The 21,293-nt window shown below is 49.6% G+C and overlaps 5 protein-coding genes across 6 annotated transcripts; 3 read left to right on the top strand and 2 right to left on the bottom strand.

The window, feature by feature from the left end:
* Positions 1 to 336: 336 nt before the first annotated feature.
* On the top strand, positions 337 to 3,525 carry LOC117850874 (probable GTP-binding protein OBGM, mitochondrial). Its single transcript, XM_034732759.2, has 5 exons — positions 337 to 633; positions 741 to 849; positions 1,406 to 1,488; positions 1,751 to 1,813; positions 1,919 to 3,525. The coding sequence occupies exons 1-5, from the start codon at positions 487 to 489 to the stop codon at positions 3,131 to 3,133; spliced, it is 1,617 nt and encodes a 538-aa protein (XP_034588650.1). The 5' UTR covers positions 337 to 486; the 3' UTR covers positions 3,134 to 3,525.
* A 233-nt stretch (positions 3,526 to 3,758) lies between these two features.
* LOC117847582 (ABC transporter G family member 1) lies at positions 3,759 to 6,072 on the bottom strand. The gene has a single exon (XM_034728805.2). The coding sequence runs from the start codon at positions 6,006 to 6,008 to the stop codon at positions 3,936 to 3,938; it is 2,073 nt and encodes a 690-aa protein (XP_034584696.1). The 5' UTR covers positions 6,009 to 6,072; the 3' UTR covers positions 3,759 to 3,935.
* Positions 6,073 to 10,955: 4,883 nt separating this feature from the next.
* Positions 10,956 to 14,320, bottom strand: LOC117847146 (uncharacterized). The gene is made up of 7 exons (XM_034728309.2): positions 14,162 to 14,320; positions 13,140 to 13,251; positions 12,472 to 12,511; positions 12,232 to 12,327; positions 11,905 to 12,101; positions 11,705 to 11,788; positions 10,956 to 11,595 (listed from the first exon to the last, which is right to left on the bottom strand). The coding sequence occupies exons 2-7, from the start codon at positions 13,244 to 13,246 to the stop codon at positions 11,175 to 11,177; spliced, it is 945 nt and encodes a 314-aa protein (XP_034584200.1). The 5' UTR covers positions 13,247 to 13,251; positions 14,162 to 14,320; the 3' UTR covers positions 10,956 to 11,174.
* Positions 14,321 to 14,395: 75 nt separating this feature from the next.
* Positions 14,396 to 17,997, top strand: LOC117847145 (uncharacterized). 2 transcript variants are annotated; one of them, XM_034728307.2, is made up of 7 exons: positions 14,396 to 14,566; positions 15,488 to 15,596; positions 16,337 to 16,376; positions 16,514 to 16,609; positions 16,739 to 16,935; positions 17,034 to 17,135; positions 17,278 to 17,997. In XM_034728307.2, exons 2-7 carry the CDS (start codon positions 15,490 to 15,492, stop codon positions 17,738 to 17,740), a joined length of 1,005 nt encoding a protein of 334 aa, XP_034584198.1. In that variant the 5' UTR covers positions 14,396 to 14,566; positions 15,488 to 15,489; the 3' UTR covers positions 17,741 to 17,997. The 2 variants fall into 2 exon arrangements, with proteins under 2 accessions (XP_034584198.1, XP_034584197.1); XM_034728306.2 differs by having other exon boundaries at positions 15,485 to 15,596.
* Positions 17,998 to 18,833: 836 nt separating this feature from the next.
* On the top strand, positions 18,834 to 21,293 carry LOC117847144 (ABC transporter G family member 1). The gene has a single exon (XM_034728305.2). It carries the CDS (start codon positions 19,047 to 19,049, stop codon positions 21,129 to 21,131), a length of 2,085 nt encoding a protein of 694 aa, XP_034584196.1. The 5' UTR covers positions 18,834 to 19,046; the 3' UTR covers positions 21,132 to 21,293.

Below are 21,293 nucleotides of genomic sequence, written 5' to 3'. Positions count from 1 at the left end.
TGGTGCGCCAGCAGGCAGCCGTGCAGTGGGAGGGAGGGAGGAGGCCCCAGCATGGACATCCGCACCAGCACCAGAGGGAGGGTGTCGGGTGGTGGTGCGCCGGTGAGCATCGAGCGCGCGGCGATAAAGGGAAGGAGGCGGCGGTGCTGCTGCTCTGCTTGGTGCTGTTAGAAGCAAGCAGAAGAAGGCGCCTGGGCGACCGCTGGATTCAAAATTCGAAAAACGGGTTCTCGTCGTCGATGCCGTCATGGGCTCCGCCGGGGAGAGAGAGGGAGGAAAAAGAACAATAACCGGCCCACACAGCCCAGATACCGGCCCATACAGAGCGGCGGTGCGGGGAGAGAGAGCGTCGGCACCGAAGGAAGCGGAGACCATCCGCCGCCGCAGTGGGAGGGAGGGGTGCGAGACGGCGGCGAGGGAGGCTGCACGGGCGAGCCCAAGGAGGCGGCCGCGGAGGGCACTCTAGGACCTCGCCTTCCGGTGGACATGTGGCGGCGGCAGCAGTCTCTCCTCCGCCGGCTCCCGCAGCTGAGGACGGTGGCGCATTCCCCTTCCCCGTGGGCGAGCGGCGGGCTGGGATGCTACTACGGGTCCGCGCCGGAGGGGAGGAAGGGAAAGACGGCGCCCTTGCAGGTCTCTTCCCATCCTTTTCCGATTTTTGATTCTTCTGTATTCTCTCTCCGTCTGCCGCCTGTGGTAGTGACCGGCGGTGTGCACTGTACCGTGTGGATTTGGTGCAGGCGCGGGGGATGGTGGACAAGTTCCGAATGCGCGCAAAGGGTGGCGACGGCGGCAGTGGCTGCGTCAGCCTCAGGCGCTCAAGGTCCGACCGCCAAGGCAGGCCCGACGGTGAGTGACAGAGCACTTCCATTCACTACCTCTCTTGTACTGCCTTGCTTTCATCATACTACGAAATGTTGTGATGAACATTGTACCTGATGTTGCTATTAGTTTGGGTACCAATATGTTGGTTCCATTTGTAGTGACAGTGTGACACTCCCATCATTTCTTATGTCCCTTCATGAGAATCAAATCTATAAGGCTCAACTCTAGTTGCTTTGTCTGTTTCGAAAGCTTCGACTGTTGGTAGAACTGTGAATCTTGCTGCAAGCTTGAAGCTTGAAAACATGCTATTTTCTTCTGAACCATCCTGTTATTCGTCAGCAATTCTTCAGCTTTGTTTGGTTCAAGTAATCTGTTTTATTGACCAACAGATCATGAGCAAAGTAGATGTTAAACTGTGCCACTTACATGAAATCTTAAAGGTTTACAATGTTTCCCCTTTAAGTTGGTTGAAGTCAGTTCCTGCTACTTGGGCTAGTTTTAACACTCTACTGGCCAGAGTTATATTATTCACAATTATCTGGACCAACCGATCCTGATCAGGCTGTTCAATAAAATGCAGGTGGTAATGGAGGAAAGGGTGGTGATGTCATTCTTGAGTGCTCGAGGTCTATCTGGGATTTCAGTGGCTTGCAGCATCACATGGTATGTTTTCAAAAAATCGTATTGTCCTGAATTTGTGTATGTTTGCCGCTTTGATTATTGCGCTTCATGTAAAATCCTCCATAAAACACCTTGGCCTAATTAAAAGTTTAGGTTGTGATTTGTGAATATATTTGAGTTAGAAAGGCCCAACCCGGACTTTTATTTATGAACCTAAAGTGTCAATGGTGTATCTTAATGTGGTAGGTAGCATTTGAATTCTAGGGATGCCTGACTTTTAGCCTGTTTTACTTTTGGTTTTCAGAGAGGAGGCCGAGGCGGCAATGGAGTTTCTAAGAATCAGATAGGAACAAGAGGTTCTGATAAGGTTGCTATGTGGATATGCATATATGCCCTTCTCAAATATTTTTAGGTTTACCTTTTCTAAGAAAACTGACAGCCCCATATTACCTTCTGTTCATCTGTGTAACAGATCGCACAAGTACCAGTAGGCACAGTGATTCATCTAGTCGAAGGGGAGCAACCTTCTTTTGCAGTAAATAAACCAACCAGAGCTCTCGATCCCTGGGACACACCTGGTGTGGCTGAACACTCCTCTGCCAGTTCGAATCAGATTGAAAATACGGTGACGAAAGGTTTTGAGGGTGGTGTATCCCATCGGCATATTGCTCTCAAGCATAATACTGAAGGAAACGAAACTGAAAAGGAAAGCAGCGGTCGGTCGGAAGATCGAAAATACTTGCATGCATGCTCCGAGCCTGGGTTCTCAAATGCTGATTGTGATGTAAGAACCTATCCACATCAGGAGGAGATAGATGAAAAAGATCAGATTGAAAGTGAGGATGAAGACTTTTGGGAGGATGAAGACGAGTTCGACACTGATGAGGAGGAGGAGGAGGAGGAAGAGAGGGAGGAACAGGATGTGCAATATTCTGTTGCTGAAATGACAAAACCTGGGCAGCGGTTGATCATAGCACGAGGAGGGGAAGGTGGACTGGGGAATGCTTTTATCGTGAAGGAGATGCGCCCATCCAAGGCATACAGACAAGAGAAGATAGCCCGCTTGAGTACCGGAAAACCAGGAACCGAAACCTTCCTCGTCTTGGAACTGAAGAGCATCGCAGATGTCGGTCTGGTTGGATTGCCTAACGCTGGAAAGAGCACATTGCTGAGTGCTCTCTCTAGGGCACAGCCAGAGATAGCGGACTATGAATTCACCACACTGAGGCCAAACATTGGCAGCCTAACCTATGAGGACTACTTCTCTGTGAAAGTGGCTGATATACCCGGTCTGATCAAAGGAGCCCACAAGAACCGTGGTCTGGGCCATGCTTTCCTGAGGCACATAGAGCGCACCAAAGTTCTCGCCTATGTGCTTGACCTTGCTGCCACACTCAACGGCAGGAAGGGCATCCCGCCATGGGAGCAACTGCAGGATCTGGTCATGGAGCTGGAGCATTACCAAGAAGGATTGACAAGGCGACCATCACTGATCGTCGCAAACAAGATAGACGAAGAGGGAGCTGATGAAATGTATGAGGAACTGAAGAGGAGAGTGCAGGGTGTCCCAATATTTCCAGTGTGCGCTATCTTGCAGGAGGGGGTACCGGACCTGAGAGTTGGTCTTAGAAACCTAATGGATGATTCAGGTCCCCAGGGCATTGATTTGAGAAAAATAACTGTATAATGAGTCTGCATGTTTCTTTGTCACCCAAAAGATACTGACACAGAGGACAAGTGTGTTTGCGATTTTCGCATTCAGAACCACATGATCAGATGGGTTAGATATTTTATTTGCAAATATTTCTGTTCTTCCTTCCTTTTGAGTTACTTATGGTGATAGACCATTTACAAATGTTTCAGTGTATAATAATATCAAAGTGGGAATTAGTATTCCTTCTTAGTTCTTACCTTAGAAGAGCAGAGATGTGTTGTAACTAAAAGTGGTTCTTTTGAATCACTGAGTTACCTTAGGCAGGAATAACTCAAGTGGCACGAAAATATGTTTGTGTCATGCTGAAAGATGGGAAATTCCATTGAACTGTACTCTTCTCAGCGAAGGCAAATATTTTAAGGTCATTGTGTGTGCTGCTTTCTTCCTTGCCCTTCTCATCTCTGATACTACCTTTTGCTACTTCTGATTATTTTTTCTGTGGAAAGAAACTTCTGATTAATTTGTGCATCTTATTTACATTAGTGTGTTGTATTTGACGCCTTCCACCGCAGAAGCCGTAATTATTATTTGCTTATGCATTCACGTTTTTTTCATCGATGTTAATTGGCAAATGATTATTTTAACTCTGATACGAACATGTTTCTAAGAAACTCCTTTATTTTCTGGGAAGGACTACATACTTCATAAACATTTACAGCTTCAACTCTTCCATCAGTTAAAGCAGGACACATGTTTGAGAAATTAAGAAATACTGCTGGAAGAAAGAAAACAGAAATTAAACAACATTGCTGAATACTGATACACATGCTCTTGTTCACTTCCTCTTGTTCTTGCTGCTGACGAGCAAGACAACATAAAACAATGCTCTGAACAGGAACCCGCAGGCCACGGTTACCAGCAGGCACTTCCACTTCCCGATGTCGGTGACGGCCTGCAGCGCGAGCACGTCGGCGCCGGTGGTGACGCAGGTGTTGGCAGTGACGTTCGTACCCAGCGTGGCACTGATAGCTTCCAGCACCTTCAGCTTCACGGCCTCCGGCAGCCGCCCGATTGGGCTGCCGTCGAACAACTCGACGCCGCGCGAGAAGCAGCGCGCCGCACCGCCGAACTCGTTCTGGAGCACGGCCTGGTACGGATACTTGACCAGGGACAGGTAGTGGAACCAGATCCAGTAGCCCGGGATGCGGTCTCGGGTGATGAAGAAGCCGGAGAAGAGGAGGAAGTAGGCGAGGATGGCGACGACCACCGTGTACCCGAGCATGACGTGCGGCACCACGGCGGAGAGGAAGGTGACGAAGCCGCTGCCCGCCCAGAAGGAGGCTAGGATGGTGAGAACGAAGAAGAGGAACGACGAGGCGCCGCCGGCGAGCCCCACCGCCCAGAAGGTGGTGACGGCGAAGGCGAGGGATAGGAGCACGAGCGGCGGGAAGGCGACGGCGGCGTTGGCGAGCACGTAGGAGATGCGGCGGTAGGCGTTGTGCGCGGTCTCGCGGAGGTAGATGTGGCGCTCCTGCACGAACACCGGCAGCGCGTCGGCGCACACGTAGAACATAGTCGACATGGCCATGGCGAAGAAGCCCAGCCGCTCCTGCACGCCCTTGGGCGTGTCGTCCAGGCGCCAGAAGATGGTCGCCAGGATGAAGCCCGTGACCATGATGGTGCCGAGGCGCATGGCGAAGAGCTCCGGCATGCGCGCCGTGTTGGTGAAGGACCGCTTGATCAGCACCCACACCTCTGTCCACAGCGGGTTCGCGAACGTCGGCACCGTGCCGCTCACCGGGCTCCCCGACCCGCTCCCGGCGACCAGTTTACCCCGGGACACGCTCTCGGCGATGGCGAGCTCCAAGGGCATCGTGCTCATCAGCTTGCTGTCCTTGTCCGTGGAAGAAGCATTGTTCTGCCACTTGGCGTTGAAGTCGGCGAGCGCGGCGGCGCCGTCGGGCTGGCGCTCGTACTCGCGGATGGTGTCGAGCGCGAACTCGGCGGGGTTCTCGTTGTCCGGGATGGGCGCGCCGAACTCGGCGAAGAAGGGCTTGAGGCCGGCGGGCGTGCCGGCGTAGACGGTGCGGCCGCGCGAGAGGAGGAGCAGGTGGTCGAGGATGCCGAGGATGCGGGCGCTGGGCTGGTGGATGGTCATGATCGCCACGCTGCCGCTCTGCGCGATGCGGCGGAGCACCTGCACCACCATGAAGGCGCTCGCCGAGTCCAGCCCGGAGGTGGGCTCGTCCAGGAACAGCAGGATCGGGTCGTGGATGATGTCCGTCCCGATCGACACGCGCCGGCGCTCCCCGCCCGACACGCCGCGGTGGCCCTCGTCGCCGATGATGGTGTCGGCGGCGCGGGCGAGGCCGAGCTGGTCGATGAGCGCGTCCACGCGCGCTCGCTTCTTCTCCGGCGACAGCGCGCGCGGGAGGCGGAACTCGGCGGCGAAGTGCAGCGTCTCGCGGACCGTCAGCATCGGATACAGCAGGTCGTCCTGCATGACGTAGGCGGAGATGGCGCGGAGCCGCCGCCCGTGGAGCGGCTCCCCGTTGAGCGTGACGCTGCCCCGGAGGCTCTCCCGCACGATCCGCCCCGCCAGCGCGTCCACCAGCGTCGACTTGCCGGAGCCACTGGCGCCCATGATGGCGAGCAGCTCGCCCGCGCACGCCTCGCCGGAGACGCCGTTGAGCAGCGTCTTGGTGTGCCTGGACCCCGACGACGACGGGGGCGCGTCCGCGGACGCGACCAGGCGGCTGCTGCTGGCGCGCGACGGGAGGCAGCCCGCCAGGCCGCCGCCCTTCCTGACGCTGTAGGAGAGGTCGGCGAAGCTGAGCACGTAGGGGACAGGCGCGAGCGCCGGCTTCGCCGCGTCGATGTCGACCACCGCGTGGCCGGAGGCCGCCATGTGTGTATCTGCTTCGTCGCGGGCGCACGGCCGGCGTCGTTGCTCGGATGGTCCGTTTTGGTGTGTGAAGAGCGTGGCGTGGGCTCGTCTGCATGTTGTAGTCTTATAGAGGAGGGGTGCGCCTGCGGGCTGCGGCGGGGGGCCGATCGAGTCGGGCTCGGACTCGTTACATGCTGGAGCAGGAGACCGACTTGCAGCTGGGTTGGGCCCAGTACTAGGACTAGGAGAGATCAATGTCCGAGAACATATTAATTCCCAAACTGTCCATGATATGATTGTGCCAGCGCAAGAGCCGATCTGTAGCTGTTAATTACGCATTGAACTATAGGAGTACGTACATGAGACCACATTTGAAAGCTATTTCCGGACTCGTTAATTACGCATTAAATTAGGAGCCGGCAAGGTAGGGCGGAAGCTAGCTGCATTGATTTAGAGACAAGTTGAACTCCTTTCTGTTGATGTACATTCATCAGAAAACCCAACAATATCGTCCCACAGAGAAAAGAGACTTGGTATTGAAAGGCTGATTACTAATTGGAGTACACCTGCAATGTGTAGATGGAGCATCATCATCTTCTTTTGATCTCGGGACGTCCTCATCTAGCTAATCATCACAACACATCTCGGGCCTGCATAAGAGAAGCGGCCCTCTGACTCCATGTTGGAGATAGGACAGCACATCTTTAGGTTTATATTGACTGGTGGATTTGTGTTAACAGGATGATTGTTACCATCTACATCAATAAGCTCGAGACCACTAAATGATGCAGCAGAGCCACTAGCCGGAAAAATTACCATTTTCCATTGGAGGACTCGGTTTTGGCTTGCGGTGAAATACCAAACCACCGAAATGAATCTCCACTGGAAGGAAGGACTTCGGGAGGTAACCCACTGGTTTGGGAGCACTGTTGAATCCATAATGAATATGCCAATCGCCAGTCGATTTATCCTACAAGAACCAACAGCAAATTCATGGATTTTTTTTTGAAGCGTGAATTCATGGATTTATGGACACAAGAGTAACATATATACACTATCTATTCTTGAATTATTGTGCCTTGCCATTCTAGATAACTTATATTAGAATTGATCTTTCTAAATTGCCTATGCACCTAAAGTAAAATTACAGAAATGTGGAATTAAGATCAGACTCGTATCAGAACAGAAACTTGGAACCGTATTATTCCTGGTTTAGATATAAACGATTTTATTTAGTTCTTAAAATATTTTCAAACAATTGTTTCATTTTTATTAAAAAAACAGTTTTAATGAATCTTGACTTTACTAGACTCCAACTAGCTACTAGTTTTTTAGGCTTATGAAAAAAGACACCTTAAACAAAAATGCAATAGTATTTATGTGAAATGTTAATGCCTTGCAATAAAACATTGCCTATATAGCTAAAGTAAAGTACACCGAACAGACTTGGGAAACTTAGCCTAATCAGGCACAAGCTTGTGCCACCATATATGATAATTGCTTGCTCTTTTTTAGGTATATAAATGGTTTGCTTCCAGCCCGTAAATTAAATTGTAAAACAACTGTATCCAGTTCTATTTTTTTTTTGGGGGGGGGGGGACACTCTTATTGAATGCTGATTTACTTGACTCCACCTAGCTACTAGTTTTCTGGCTTACGAAAAAAAACACACCTTAAATATGAAGATGCAATATTTTTCATGTGAAAGGCTAGAGCATTATTGCAATAAAACATCATGCTTCATAATATTAATGGTAATAGATGTGGCATATTATGGAAGACATAAGAGACAAAAAGAAGAGGAGACACAAGGAAACATAAAATTTTATTACTAGGCTAACATTAAAGCAATTGTTTGAGTTGGTGGTTGGTGTTGAGAGTGGAAGAGAGACTGAAAGAATGAATCTAAGGATTCTCTCCATTGATTGAATGAATGGTCTAGTTACATATTTATACAAGGGGAAAGAATATTCTCAAAGGGCATCATGTCCCTTGGGGGTTGTCCCAACTAATCACGTCATTGTGTACTCCTTGTTAGTTGAAACAATTTTCCGTGAGCACTCCTCAATATCGACATCATCATATACACGCACTAGTTATTTTTCTAGATAAGTTAATCTGCAGGGTAACTTAAGTCAGCTGAAGATGGCAACTCAAATAATACTATCAAAAGAGAACAATTAAGTTTTAAAAATAGGTCTATCATAAGAGAATACAGTGATTATATAAGGTATCCTAGAGAGTTTAGGATAAATTAAGGTGGTTTTGTAAAAGACGCATGTACCCCTCTTTACTTCAACATGGTGAGGTGTGTTGCCTGCGTATCATTTTCCTCTTATCATAAACGACAGTTGCAGATAACAAGGTTGATGTTTAAAATAATCCCACTAGCAAAGTATGGAAAGTTAGGTGGAAAATTAAATGAGCAATGTCCAAATACACCTAAAATACTATATATTGAGGAAAAAAATTTGAATTTTTGGATACCTTATATTTGATTTAGGGTGTGTTTGGTCGGAGGCAAGGACGATTCCACCCCAATTTTGTGGGATGGGACGATCACATTCAGGGTTTGGTTGAGATGGGATAGGTCTGTTCCAGTTTTCCGTTTGGTAGGAGGAAACGGGTGGAATAGGATGGATGAAGTTCTAACACTGTTGTTGTCCGCCTACATTGCGGGACCCGCATGTCAGCCTCCTTTTTTTTCCATCTTCTCCTTCCTCTGTTCTTTCCCGTTTTCCCTTCCTCTGTCAAAACTGCCTACCAGTCTTGGATGAAATTCATCATCTATGTTGAATCCCATCTCAATCACTTGCAATCATAGCTCCGTTGATGTCTTGCGAACCAATTTTACTACTCATTCTCACGAATCGATGAAGGAACGAGCCAAATCGAGATCTGCTAGCACCAACCGCCGCGAGCTCCTCCGAGGCCCCTGCTAGCATCTGGAGGTATATTTCCTCGTAGGGATGTTTCCGTCCCACCTGTCTCCGAACTAAATGTGGGATGAAGTGGGATCGTCCCGTCCCATCCTACTTCATCCCTAGAACCAAACGCACCTTTAAATGGCAATAGGGCATGGTAGGGTCGGAGGGATGGCACCCGTCCCCGCCCTGATCCCCGAAATCGACCCTGACAAGCTTAATAGGGCTACCTTTGTAAATTATCAAGTTATAAATGCACCTTGCTAATTATTCTCCAGATATAGATTGCTTTCTAGAGTATCCAAGTTTTGAGTGCACCTCATTTATTTGTTTCTTACTTAGATATTCTATGCTTTTTTTCTATTTTTCTTCATTCATTATGGTTCCTGGTTAGCACTATAATAAAGAGAGGAAGGATCTACGAAAGTCATCACTACTTGAGGTCCACTCTGACCTCTAAAATTGAGAAACGTTCCTTGGTATTCTTCTTGTCGTTAGTTCAATCAAAGGGGGGTGTTTTACTTGCAATGAAGAGGTAACTTCCTACTCCCTCCATTTTTAATTAGCAGAAAAACTGGACGATGCCTTGGTCCTCTGGCATTCATCACAATTCTATTCACCGTCAAGTGAAGGAATCACCCCTGATCAAGATACTACAGCATTTATTTATGTGAGTGTTCCTGATTTCCTTACAGTAACTCAGATTAAAAAACTTAATTTTGTTCGTAGCAATCTTGAAACCTGCACAACTTTTACATTGGGGATGTGCGGATGTCCTTTGCACAGGCTACATCCCATGTATATGGTCTCCAGGAGATGGAAATAACTATTATGGTGCAGAGGCTACACTAGACGTTTACGGATTTACTTTAAAGCCTGACCAATTTAGTCAAGCTGGAATTTGGATTCAAGCTGGATGGCATGTAAGTCATATGCATATCTAATTAAAATTTGGAATTTAAAGTTTAAGCTGTTAAAATGGTATCATGAATTCCAAGAAAAATATTTTAATTTCTATTTTGGATTCCACATGAGTCAATATCTACTTTTTTATTCCTTGGTATTGACCTCAGGTGCTAAGAAAATAGAGATGAGCGTATAAATAATTAAGTAGCTAAAAGGTGTTTGCCACTTCACTACAATAAAGTTTTAACATAGTAATGCATGTGACTGTTGCAATATCAATAATTTATTATATCATTTAGTACTTTCTTGCTGTATAACACGGCTACCTGCACTTTGATATAGATTTCACCGGCATTCTACAAGGATTGTCAAACGCATTTCTATACATTGTGGACTGTAAGTTTATCGCAAACTCCATGAGTTACCATATACCTGCTATGTGCTTAGAAATGTAAAATAAAATGAGCAAGGGTTAAGTTGAATGTTTATGCTATTTACAGATGTTATATATGATACTAAACGAACAAATAATTACACTATAGATGTAAAAGCCCTCTTGCCAAGGCTTCAAAAGGATAATAAATTCTTGGCAGTGGCAAAATATGCATCCTAACAGGACCGATCGCATTACATTTTATAGAGGCACATAGTAGGTGAAGTCTTTTAAGTAATGTGTATATAGAGATAAAATGAGCGAGATGCTGCTGAACATATGTAATTTCTTCATTTAATTTGCAATGGCAGAGTGTCGGGTCCGAAAAGGAATGCACAAACATGTGCTATCCTACCTCCAACATCGATTCGGAGGGCCGTTTCTCTTAATAGTTATGGGGGGCCTGGTTGTGCTGATTGGCCAAGGATGCCCCCATCCATTCCGAATGAAAATTTCAAGTTCATATATTCCTAAAATAGTTAATTGAACGGTATGTTCTTTTTATTTCTAAGATATTTAATTGCAGGACCAACTGTATGTCTACCTAGTATGGAGGGGAAAATAAGTAGGATTTGCTTACAGTAATTGGTTCGTTAAAAAGGTTCCGTTGAAAGGACAACTCCCATTTGTACAGGCATAGCAGGTCGTCAAGCCTCCAAATCTAGACGGCAGTGAACACTTCATAAAAGGGCAGACAAACAAAGATAATTTTTCAAGTGAATATCCAAATTACGCAGGCTAAGAAGTTCAAATATCAACGTTACAAACCAGGGATGGCCCGAGGGCTACAAATTCTTACACAAGTTTCTAGCTCACAAAAGCAGAAGCCGTCGAGAAAATGAGCAAATACAGTTCTGTCTTAAAACTGAAAACATAACCGTTACAACCGAGCCGGCACCCTACATCTCAAACTGGGATAGGTTTTCAGGGGGACTGACTTCCTCTTGGTGAACCGCGGCCATCATCATCACCTGCGTTACCTTTGGGACTAGGGCTACGGTCATCCCTAGGGCTGGGGCTGCGCCCATTGGCTGCAGGACTTCGGTAGCCATCAGATGGGCTACGGCTCCTGCTCCTGCTCCTGCTGTTCTCCCTCCTTCCAGGGCTGTCACCGTTGTCTGAACCATTGCGCTCACCATTGTCCTTTGGTGGCGGGCTCACCTGATCCCTGGGGCTGGGACTCCTTGGGCTCCTACTGCCGTTAGGTGTGGGGCTACGCTCCTTTTCCTTTGCACTTGGTGAGGCAGAACGCCTGGGGCTCCTGCTGTAGCTAAGACTCCTTGATCTCCTCTCATCACGGTCACGGCGCCCGCCCCTGGGAGACCCAGATACGGATCTAGAACGGCTGAGTGTAATAAAAGGAATGTTAGAAAAGGCTGGATGGAAAAAAAGACACTATAACCAATAATGTGAATAGCCCAAAGAAATAACCCATAGGGGTTTCTTCAGCATACCTATAACTCCGGCTTCTGCTGTAGCTCCGACTGCGGCCCCGTCCACGGCGTGGAGATGGTGACCGGGAATAACTTCTCTCACGCCTAAAACATATTTATCGAGCAGATTGTCAGTAAAAACATACAATATAAGCTAAGGTACAACAATTAAAGAGCCAGATAGCAGTGGAATGGAGCTGCGGAATGTTATCAATAAACACCTGAGGTTCCTTGGACTATTCTGGCAATTCCTTTCTATATGGCCCCTTTCTCCACAGCGGTAGCATTTGTTTTTCCAGTCACCAGCCTTGCAGTCCCTTGCCCAGTGACCATCAATTCCACAGTTAAAACAACGGCCTGTTCCTGGGGGAGGTCCTCTTCCCATGTACTCACGGGAGCCACCAGCACCACGAGGAACCTGCATACATGAGATGTTTGGAAGATCATGAGTTAGATATCAAAGCACACGCTCATTTCATCAGATGCTCGAAAAAGAAAAGACAATTATTGTAACCATTCAGAAATTGGATCACTAGCCAGCAATTTACCCCTTTAGCAAACTCAACAATAATGCGGCTCCCATCAACTTCCCTGCCATCTAGGTTGTATTGTGCATCATCAGCATCACGAGGATCGCTGAATTCCTGTTTGGCAATTAAGCAAGAATAGGCAAAAATAAAAGGTATGTGAAAAACATTTTTTCTTTCTATTCCTATAGCACGAGTAAACCAGCATAAAGAAAAGGTGAAGCCTTCAGAATTAAAATGATGGTAGTAAAATTCACGTACAATAAATGCATAGTCGCGCTTCAACTCCACTTCTCGTATTCTGCGCAAATGGTTGCCACAAACAATAAAGCCGTCATGAGTCAAGTACTCAAATGCATCATCAAGTTGCAACCTCCACTACAACAGTCTATAAGATTACACCAAGGGCGCCCTTCACCAAAGTCCTCCACAAATATTGGAACAATGGCCACCAATTCCACCAAGGGCACCCTTCCACCACAGACCTCCCGGGTTGTGTAAAAAACCGAAAAACCTTCAACAAGATCATTCAAGTCAAACACAAGGCCAGGAGGTCAAACATCCACGCTGTGCTTGCTGAAATAACAGAGAATAGCAAACAAAAAGGTGGCTCGGATAGCCTCATCCACAAAGAGCTGAGAATGACTCCTAGTATCACTGAACCCAACACCTGCCACAAACCACCTATATGAACAAGGATAGGAAGCTCCCCCTCACTTATTAGTGTAATCTAAGTTCTAGATACCAGACGACCCGCATCCCCACGTCAGAAGGATTACAGAATTACATTACAGTATAAGAAATGATATCTTGATTATACCACAATATTTAACTACAACTGTCCTGACAAGTTAGAACTGGTGTTTGACCCTCATAATAAGTAGCACACTCCGAACTTCACAAGAACTCTTTGTGAAGATGGTTCTTACCTTCCATACTTGCTGAAAAGATATTCTAGGTCACGAGAACGAGTGCGGGAGGACAATCTGCCAACATACAAGCGTGTGCCCCCATAACGATCATCATAGCGAGGCATGTCTCCTGAACACATGAAAAAACTTCCATCAGTCCTTTCATCAAAAACTAAGAAAATCTGGCTGAAGTACAAATGATAGTACCAGGTATGATCTCTACAGTTGAGAAACAGCACACTAAGTACAGACAACGATATCAGAAGTTCAGGACCTACAAATAATATCACATACTAACTAGAAATTTTTCCTCAAGTCTCAGTTTACACGACTCAGATGGTAGTTGGAACATCACAGCAATTGCAGCATCTCGCATCACAAGCTGTAGTTAGGAATTGGTGTCCCCTCCCACCCCCGACAGATACAAACTAAACCATGCTGATCGGTACTATCAGAAGACTCACCAGAGAGAAACCACTTGTGAACATCCACGCTAAATTTGATGCTAGCAAACTGCCCACGAATTGGTGGTTTAACGACCTTTTATTCAATCCTAGTAATATAAAGCTGCAACTATCCGTAATTTCTGAGGTAGTAAACCTAAGATCCGCACTACCGTATCCGACGAAAACAGCCCGACCCCCAGCAAAACCACAAAGCAACTCGCCGCACCCGCGAAACACGCAGTTCGCAACCAAAAAAAAATCAAACTTTTTTGCTCAGAAACGTTAAATAAAACTAGATCTGACCGAGAATTAACAAATCCTCAAACAACATGGGGATGGGGACCCTGGAAAGCAAATCGATACTAGTCACCACCACGGAGCAAATCCAAGTAATACAGAAAACAAAAAAGCGCAGCAAACAAAACAAGAAAAAAAATTGGATTCGTGGGCTCGCAGAAGTGCAGAGAATATGCAGAAGACGAAGAACAAACAGTCGCGGCAAGCTACCGCCTCCCTACCAGCAGAAGAAGTAGCCAACGGGAGGGCGCCTAAGTGAGGAGAAAGAGAGGAGCGGCTGCGGCAGCGGAGGGATACCTGGATCTGGATCGAGGCGCTCCCGGCGGCGGCGGCGGCGTCGCGTAGGGGGCAGAACGCAGGAGGGTAGGGAAGGGGAGGGGTTGGGGAACGGATATGGTGGTGAGCGGTGAACCAGATACGCAACTTGGGCCAGGCCTTTCCGTTCCGGCCCATGGACCCAACCCTCTAGAGGCCCACCTTGTAAGTCAGACGGAACTCGGAAGTGAAACCCCCTGCCCCCTCCGCCCGTACCACTACCACCACTCACTAGGGTTCCACCGCCCCCGACTTCTCGAGAGGCTCCCTCGAGAACCTTCCCCCCCACCCGGTCCGTGACGCCACAACGCCACCATATCCGTTCCCTTCCCCGACCCCTCTCGCCGTCGCCGCCGGCTCCAGCACACCGGCTCCGTCCGGATCCAGGTATCCATCCTTCCGCCGCCTCCTTTCTTCTTATTCTTCCATCGGTGAGCGTGCGCCCTAGCTTTCTCCCACGGGCCGCGCCGTTCGTAATCCTCCGCGAGGCCTCAAATCGGGAAGATAATTGCTAGGTTCGCTGCGCTGCGTGTCGGCGACCGCGTACTCATCGGTGTTCATTTTCCACGAGCAATTATAGGGCTGAATTCAACCCCCGTGCCCCGGGTTCGTTTTGATGCGGGGATTTGTGAAATCTTTTTGCCCGATCTAGCTAATAGGGTTTTCGAGAGTTGCTCAGGGTTTTGCTAGGGAATTTAGCTGTTTTCGTCGGATAAGGTGGAGGATGCTCTACTGCGATTTTTTTTCTGTACCTCGAATTGAACAGCCGCTGTATCACTGTGGTCTCTTGGACACGACAGCGCCGTGCAACTAAATCACAAGGCCTTTAGTAAAGGGCTAGTACAGTTGAGCCCCAATCCATGGGCATCAATCCTAATGTAGGCTAGGCTGATACAGTTGAGCCTTCATGGGCATCAATCCTAGCGTGGGCTACTGTTCATAAGTAATTTCTGTATGGTGGCTTTCATGCTTAATGAGCAGCAAGAAACCATAGGTTGGTTTATATCGGATTTGACAGGGGCCACCTCCAAGTTTTAGCTGCAGCTGCCCACTTTATTATCATTCCTCTCTTGATGTGAGGTGCTGCAGTTACTGTGATGTATGCACTGCCTTCGAATTGTACAAGGGGACAGTGACGTTCTTATAGTCTAGTGCCTAGTATTCAGAGGGTCTCATGGACTTGTCTGTACTATTATCTCTGTTTAAATCTCTTGTAGTGTTGATAACATTCAGTGTAGTTGCGTGTTGTCGCTTTAATCATTAAGCTTTTGACGTAACAATTGATGAGGGTTTTCTTGTGTTTAGCAGATATGCCTCGCTATGATGATCGCTATGGAAGCACTCGCTTGTATGTTGGCAGATTAGCCTCCCGCACTCGTTCCCGTGACCTAGAATATCTGTTCAGCAGATATGGAAGGTAAGAACAACACTATGTTAATTAGGAGTTCTCCAAGAATGTTCAGAAGTAAAAGAATTTTGAAACTTGGCACCTTTATAAAGTACTATGTTAATATTGTGAGTAGTGTCAAAGCAGTTTTAGGGGCAGTTGATTAAGTATACTGATTTCTGTGGAACATTTAATCTGTAATCCATTCCAACTGACGGGAGTGCTGGGTTAATAGGCAATCTGTACTCTGTAGCAGGTGTTGGGTTATAGACAGTTCATAGCAGGTGTCGAGTTAACTGGAACACACTTGTCTGTGATTTGCTAAACAGTGGCTATTCTGAACTGTTGGAGGTGCTAGTCGTCTGATACATAGAATAGATTAGTAAGCTTTGGGGGTCTTTCCAACTGATCTAATAGGCAGTTTTAGCAGGTGTCAGGTCCTGTGATACTCTTGAGTCTCTTGAGGTTGCTTGTTGATGGGTTTCTCCAAACCGTTCTGTCTTTGGTAGTTTCTGTTACTTCATTAGCATGACGTCAAAGTTTGACACCTCAGGAATTGTGTGTTTGACTTGAATGATCTTGTTGAAGGTTTTTCGGTTTTTACCGGGAGGTCTGTGGTGGAAGGGTGCCCTTGGTGGACTTGGTGACCATTTGGTGAAGGGCGCCCTTGGTGTGATGTTGTTGACTGTTTTAGTGGAAGTTCCAAGTTGGTGATGCATTTGAGTACTTGACTCATGACGGCTTACTGTTTGTGGCAACCCTTTGCGCAGAATACGAGAAGTGGAGTTGAAGCGCGACTATGCGTTTATTGTATGTACCACCCTCAGTTCAATTCTGCAACACTTTACATTTTCTGATGTTAGCATGCTTCTTCTTGTACGGTATATATATGAGTTTTTATTTACATACATGAGATCTTTCTGCAATCCTTCTTGCCTACTAAACAGGAGTTCAGTGATCCTCGTGATGCTGATGATGCGCGATACAACCTAGATGGCAAGGATGTTGATGGGAGCCACATTATTGTTGAGTTTGCTAAAGGGGTAGGTTGCACCTTTAGTTGTATGATTTTTTTAATTAACTGTTTATAATTTTTATCTTAATGTCAGAATTAGCATGTGTATTTTGATATTGAATTTGGTTACGATCTTGCAAACAACTTGTGCCTGCAGGTTCCACGTGGACCAGGTGGTTCCCGTGAATATATGGGAAGAGGCCCTCCACCAGGGACAGGTCGTTGCTTCAACTGTGGAATTGATGGTCACTGGGCAAGGGACTGTAAGGCTGGTGACTGGAAAAACAAATGCTACCGATGTGGAGAAAGGGGCCATATAGAAAGAAATTGCCAGAACAGCCCTAGGAGTGTCAGGTGCTTGTTGCTAATATTCTTCTGCTCCAGTCTAATGCTAGCCTGCATTGAATTGCTGAATCTTAGTTTATCCTTAAATGATTTTATGCATATTTCAGGCGTGAGAGAAGCTACTCACGCTCCCCATCCCCACGCCGAGGACGAGGACGGGGCCGCAGTCGGAGCTACAGTAGAAGCCGGAGCCGGAGCCGGAGCTATAGGTATGATTAGGAACCTGTGCGCATGTTTTTTTCTTGAGCTGTTTGTTTTTAATTGGTTGTTTGATCAAGTTTTTTTCTGGTATTCCTTCCCCTTTTTTGTGTCATACTGCTTGTTCTAACATTTCCCTTTTATTATCTTCAGCCGGTCAAGATCCCTATCTGGATCTCCTAGGAGAGGTCATCGTGACCTTGAGAGATCAAGGAGCCTTAGCTACAGCAGGAGCCCCATGCAATCTGCCTCCCCACCAGCAAAGGAGCGCAGCCGCACGCCTGATGGAAGCAGGAGTCCAAGGAGCCCCAGCCCCCGGGGTGAGGTGAGCCCACCTCCAAAAGATAATGGTGAGCGCAATGGCCCAGACCGTGGTGGCAGCCCTGGAATGATGGAGAAGGAGAACAGCAGGAGCAGGAGCCGGAGCCCATCTGATGGGAACCGGAGCCCTGCAGCCAATGGGCGGAGCCCAAGTCCTAGGGGTGACCCTAGCCCAAGCCCTAGGGGTGACCGCAGCCCAAGCCCTAGGGGCGACCGCAGCCCAAGTCCGAAGGGCAATGGTAACAACGATGATGATGACCATGGCGCTTCACCCAGAGGAAGCAAGTCCCCCTGAAAAACTCCCATCCCATCTTTTGATGCTTCATTACATAATGGGCAGACTTCATGGTAGTAGCTATATTGTGAGTTCGAAGACTTGATAAGTGTATTTTGCTCCTTTATTAAAGCAGGACTTGCTTTCTTGTGCCTTCGAGCTAGAAACCTGTAAGGATTTGTTGCCCTCGGGCTGTGGTTGGTGTGTTTGGGAGATAATTGAACGCCTTATTGTCCTGCGCAATCTGAATAAGTGAATGGTTTACATGTTTTGTTGTTGATACTCGTTTCATTCTGAAGCCTGTAAGGATTTTTTGCCGCACTTAAGAAATGTTTGGGAACTGAAGAGCTAAGCCAAGCCTGTTCCTGTCCTAGCCTACGTAATTGACTGTGAGTTAAGGTGCACGGAAGAGTTGTTGCTGTCGACTTGCAATCGTTGGCCGAGTCTCTCGTCCTTGCTAGGTGCTGTTACATCTTGCAGTTGCGAGCGGGTGAGCGTTGAGGCCGTGATCGTCCTGGATGATGCAGCTCTGATCACATGACCCGGTGGACTCGCGGTAACAGGTGCACCAACAACCGGTTTCATGTGCTACTAACGCAGTGAAAGCTTTTTTCTATGCTTGTACTGGTAGGAGGAGAAAGGAGGAGGGTTTTAGTTTAGTAGGCTTTCGATGAGAGATGGTTGGCAAATATTAAAGTTCAGTTGATTCTAGTAATTACATGGAAAGTACTTTTGAGAGACACAGAAAAAAAATTATATGGCTGATAGATGTACACCATGATGTTTATTTTCCAAATTATATAGGTTTGCTGCATCTCATTGCTGATTTCTGCTTACTCATGGCAGCACAAATCAGTAATGAGCCCGTGTCAGGATTGTATAACACACAAACATGACCAAGAACAAACTTACACCACACAAATTTTTGGTTAGCGTGCGTACTAGGATGCAATTCTACGACGCCAAGAAATACCCGGGTCCCTCCTCTTTGGGAAGCAGGTGTTAGCCCCAGACAATCGTGATCGAAAAAGAAAGCACCGAGAAGGGGAAGAGGAGAGAAACGGCGTGGACGGCTGGTCGCCGGTCTCCATTCCCACTCCGACTCGTGCGTCAAGTACGAAACGGAGCCGAACCCCTGAACCCAACTCGGGCCTGCCCTCTCCACCGCCTCTTCCTTATAAGCGAACGCGCCCGCGCCACACCCTCCCAACACAACCACTTTGCCCGCCCAACGCGCGCGCGCGCACCCACCGGAGCCGTGCCGTGCTCTCCACAACGACGCGCCGCCACCAAGATCGTGCGCCCGGCTGACGCGACTCCACACACCATGATGGCCAACTCCGGCCAGGCCGTGGTCGACATCGACGAGGCCGGCGGCGAGGCCATGCGGCCGCCGGCGCTACCGCCGGTCCCCTACGTGCTCAACTTCACCGACCTGTCGTACAGCGTCAAGAAGGGCGGCGGGCTGCTGGGCTGCCTCCCGTCGCGGCCCAGCAACCGCCTCGCGTCCGCGGACGCGCCGCCGGCCGCGCCGGCCGGGAACACCAAGACGCTGCTCGACGGCATCTCCGGCGAGGCGTGCGCGGGCGAGCTGTTCGCCGTCATGGGCGCCAGCGGCTCCGGTAAGTCCACGCTCGTCGACGCGCTGGCGGGGCGCATCGCGCGGGAGAGCCTCCACGGGAGCGTCACGCTCAACGGGGAGCCGCTCCAGGGGCGGCGGCTCCGCGCCATCTCCGCCTACGTCATGCAGGACGACCTGCTGTACCCGATGCTGACGGTCCGCGAGACGCTGCACTTCGCCGCCGAGTTCCGCCTCCCGCGCGCTCTGTCGCAGGAGAAGAAGCGCGCGCGCGTGGACGCGCTCATCGATCAGCTCGGCCTCACCCGCGCCGCCGACACCATCATCGGCGACGAGGGTCACCGCGGGGTGTCTGGCGGCGAGCGCCGGCGAGTTTCGATCGGGACGGACATCATCCACGACCCGATCCTGCTGTTCCTGGACGAGCCCACCTCCGGGCTGGACTCGGCGAGCGCCTTCATGGTGGTGCAGGTGCTCCGCCGCATCGCGCAGAGCGGCAGCGTGGTGATCATGACCATCCACCAGCCCAGCGCCCGCATCCTCGGCATCCTCGACCGCCTGCTCCTCCTCTCGCGCGGCCGCACCGTCTACGCCGGCACGCCCGCCGGCCTCAAGCCCTTCTTCGCCGAGTTCGGCGCGCCCATCCCGGACAACGAGAACCCCGCCGAGTTCGCGCTCGACACCATCCGCGAGTACGAGCGCCAGCCCGACGGCGCCGCCGCGCTCGCCGACTTCAACGCCAAGTGGCAGAACAACGGTTCTTCCACGGACAAGGACAGCAAGCTGATGAGCACGATGCCCTTGGAGCTCGCCATCGCCGAGAGCGTGTCCCGGGGTAAGCTGGTCGCCGGGAGCGGGTCGGGGAGCGCGGTGAGCGGCACGGTGCCGACGTTCGCGAACCCGCCGTGGACAGAGGTGTGGGTGCTGATCAAGCGGTCCTTCACCAACACGGCGCGCATGCCGGAGCTCTTCGCCATGCGCCTCGGCACCATCATGGTCACGGGCTTCATCCTGGCGACCATCTTCTGGCGCCTGGACGACACGCCCAAGGGCGTGCAGGAGCGGCTGGGCTTCTTCGCCATGGCCATGTCGACTATGTTCTACGTGTGCGCCGACGCGCTGCCGGTGTTCGTGCAGGAGCGCCACATCTACCTGCGCGAGACCGCGCACAACGCCTACCGCCGCATCTCCTACGTGCTCGCCAACGCCGCCGTCGCCTTCCCGCCGCTCGTGCTCCTCTCCCTCGCCTTCGCCGTCACCACCTTCTGGGCGGTGGGGCTCGCCGGCGGCGCCTCGTCGTTCCTCTTCTTCGTCCTCATCATCCTGGCCTCCTTCTGGGCGGGCAGCGGCTTCGTCACCTTCCTCTCCGCCGTGGTGCCGCACGTCATGCTGGGGTACACGGTGGTCGTCGCCATCCTCGCCTACTTCCTCCTCTTCTCAGGCTTCTTCATCAACCGCGATCGCATCCCCGACTACTGGATCTGGTTCCACTACCTGTCCCTGGTGAAATACCCGTACCAGGCCGTGCTCCAGAACGAGTTCAGGGACGCGTCGCGCTGCTTCTCCCGCGGCATCGAGATGTTCGACGGAACACCCGTGGGGCGCATGTCCGAGGCCGTCAAGCTCAAGGTGCTCGACGCCATCAGCAAGACGCTGGGGTCCAACATGACGGCGAGCACCTGCGTCACCACCGGCGCCGACGTGCTGGTGCAGCAGGCCGTCACGGACATCAGCAAGTGGAAGTGCCTGCTGGTGACCGTGGCGTGGGGGTTCTTCTTCAGGGCCCTCTTCTACGTGGTTCTGCTCGTCGGGAGCAAGAACAAGCGCAAATAAGCTAGTAGAAAAGGAAAAATATGTTCAGTTATTTTGTTGAATTGTGCTGGTGAAGCAAATGTATAGCTCGATCTGTGCAACTTTTATGTTTAAGAAATATGTATCATTTTTTTTTACATTTTACGCATAATGAATGCAATGCTTGGTGTGAAAAACTTCAAA

This window comes from Setaria viridis, chromosome 3 (assembly GCF_005286985.2).
Source record: "Setaria viridis chromosome 3, Setaria_viridis_v4.0, whole genome shotgun sequence".
NCBI lineage: Eukaryota > Viridiplantae > Streptophyta > Magnoliopsida > Poales > Poaceae > Setaria > Setaria viridis.
The sequence above is the reverse complement of the archived record's forward strand: the minus strand, read 5'-3'. Positions and strand labels throughout refer to the sequence as shown.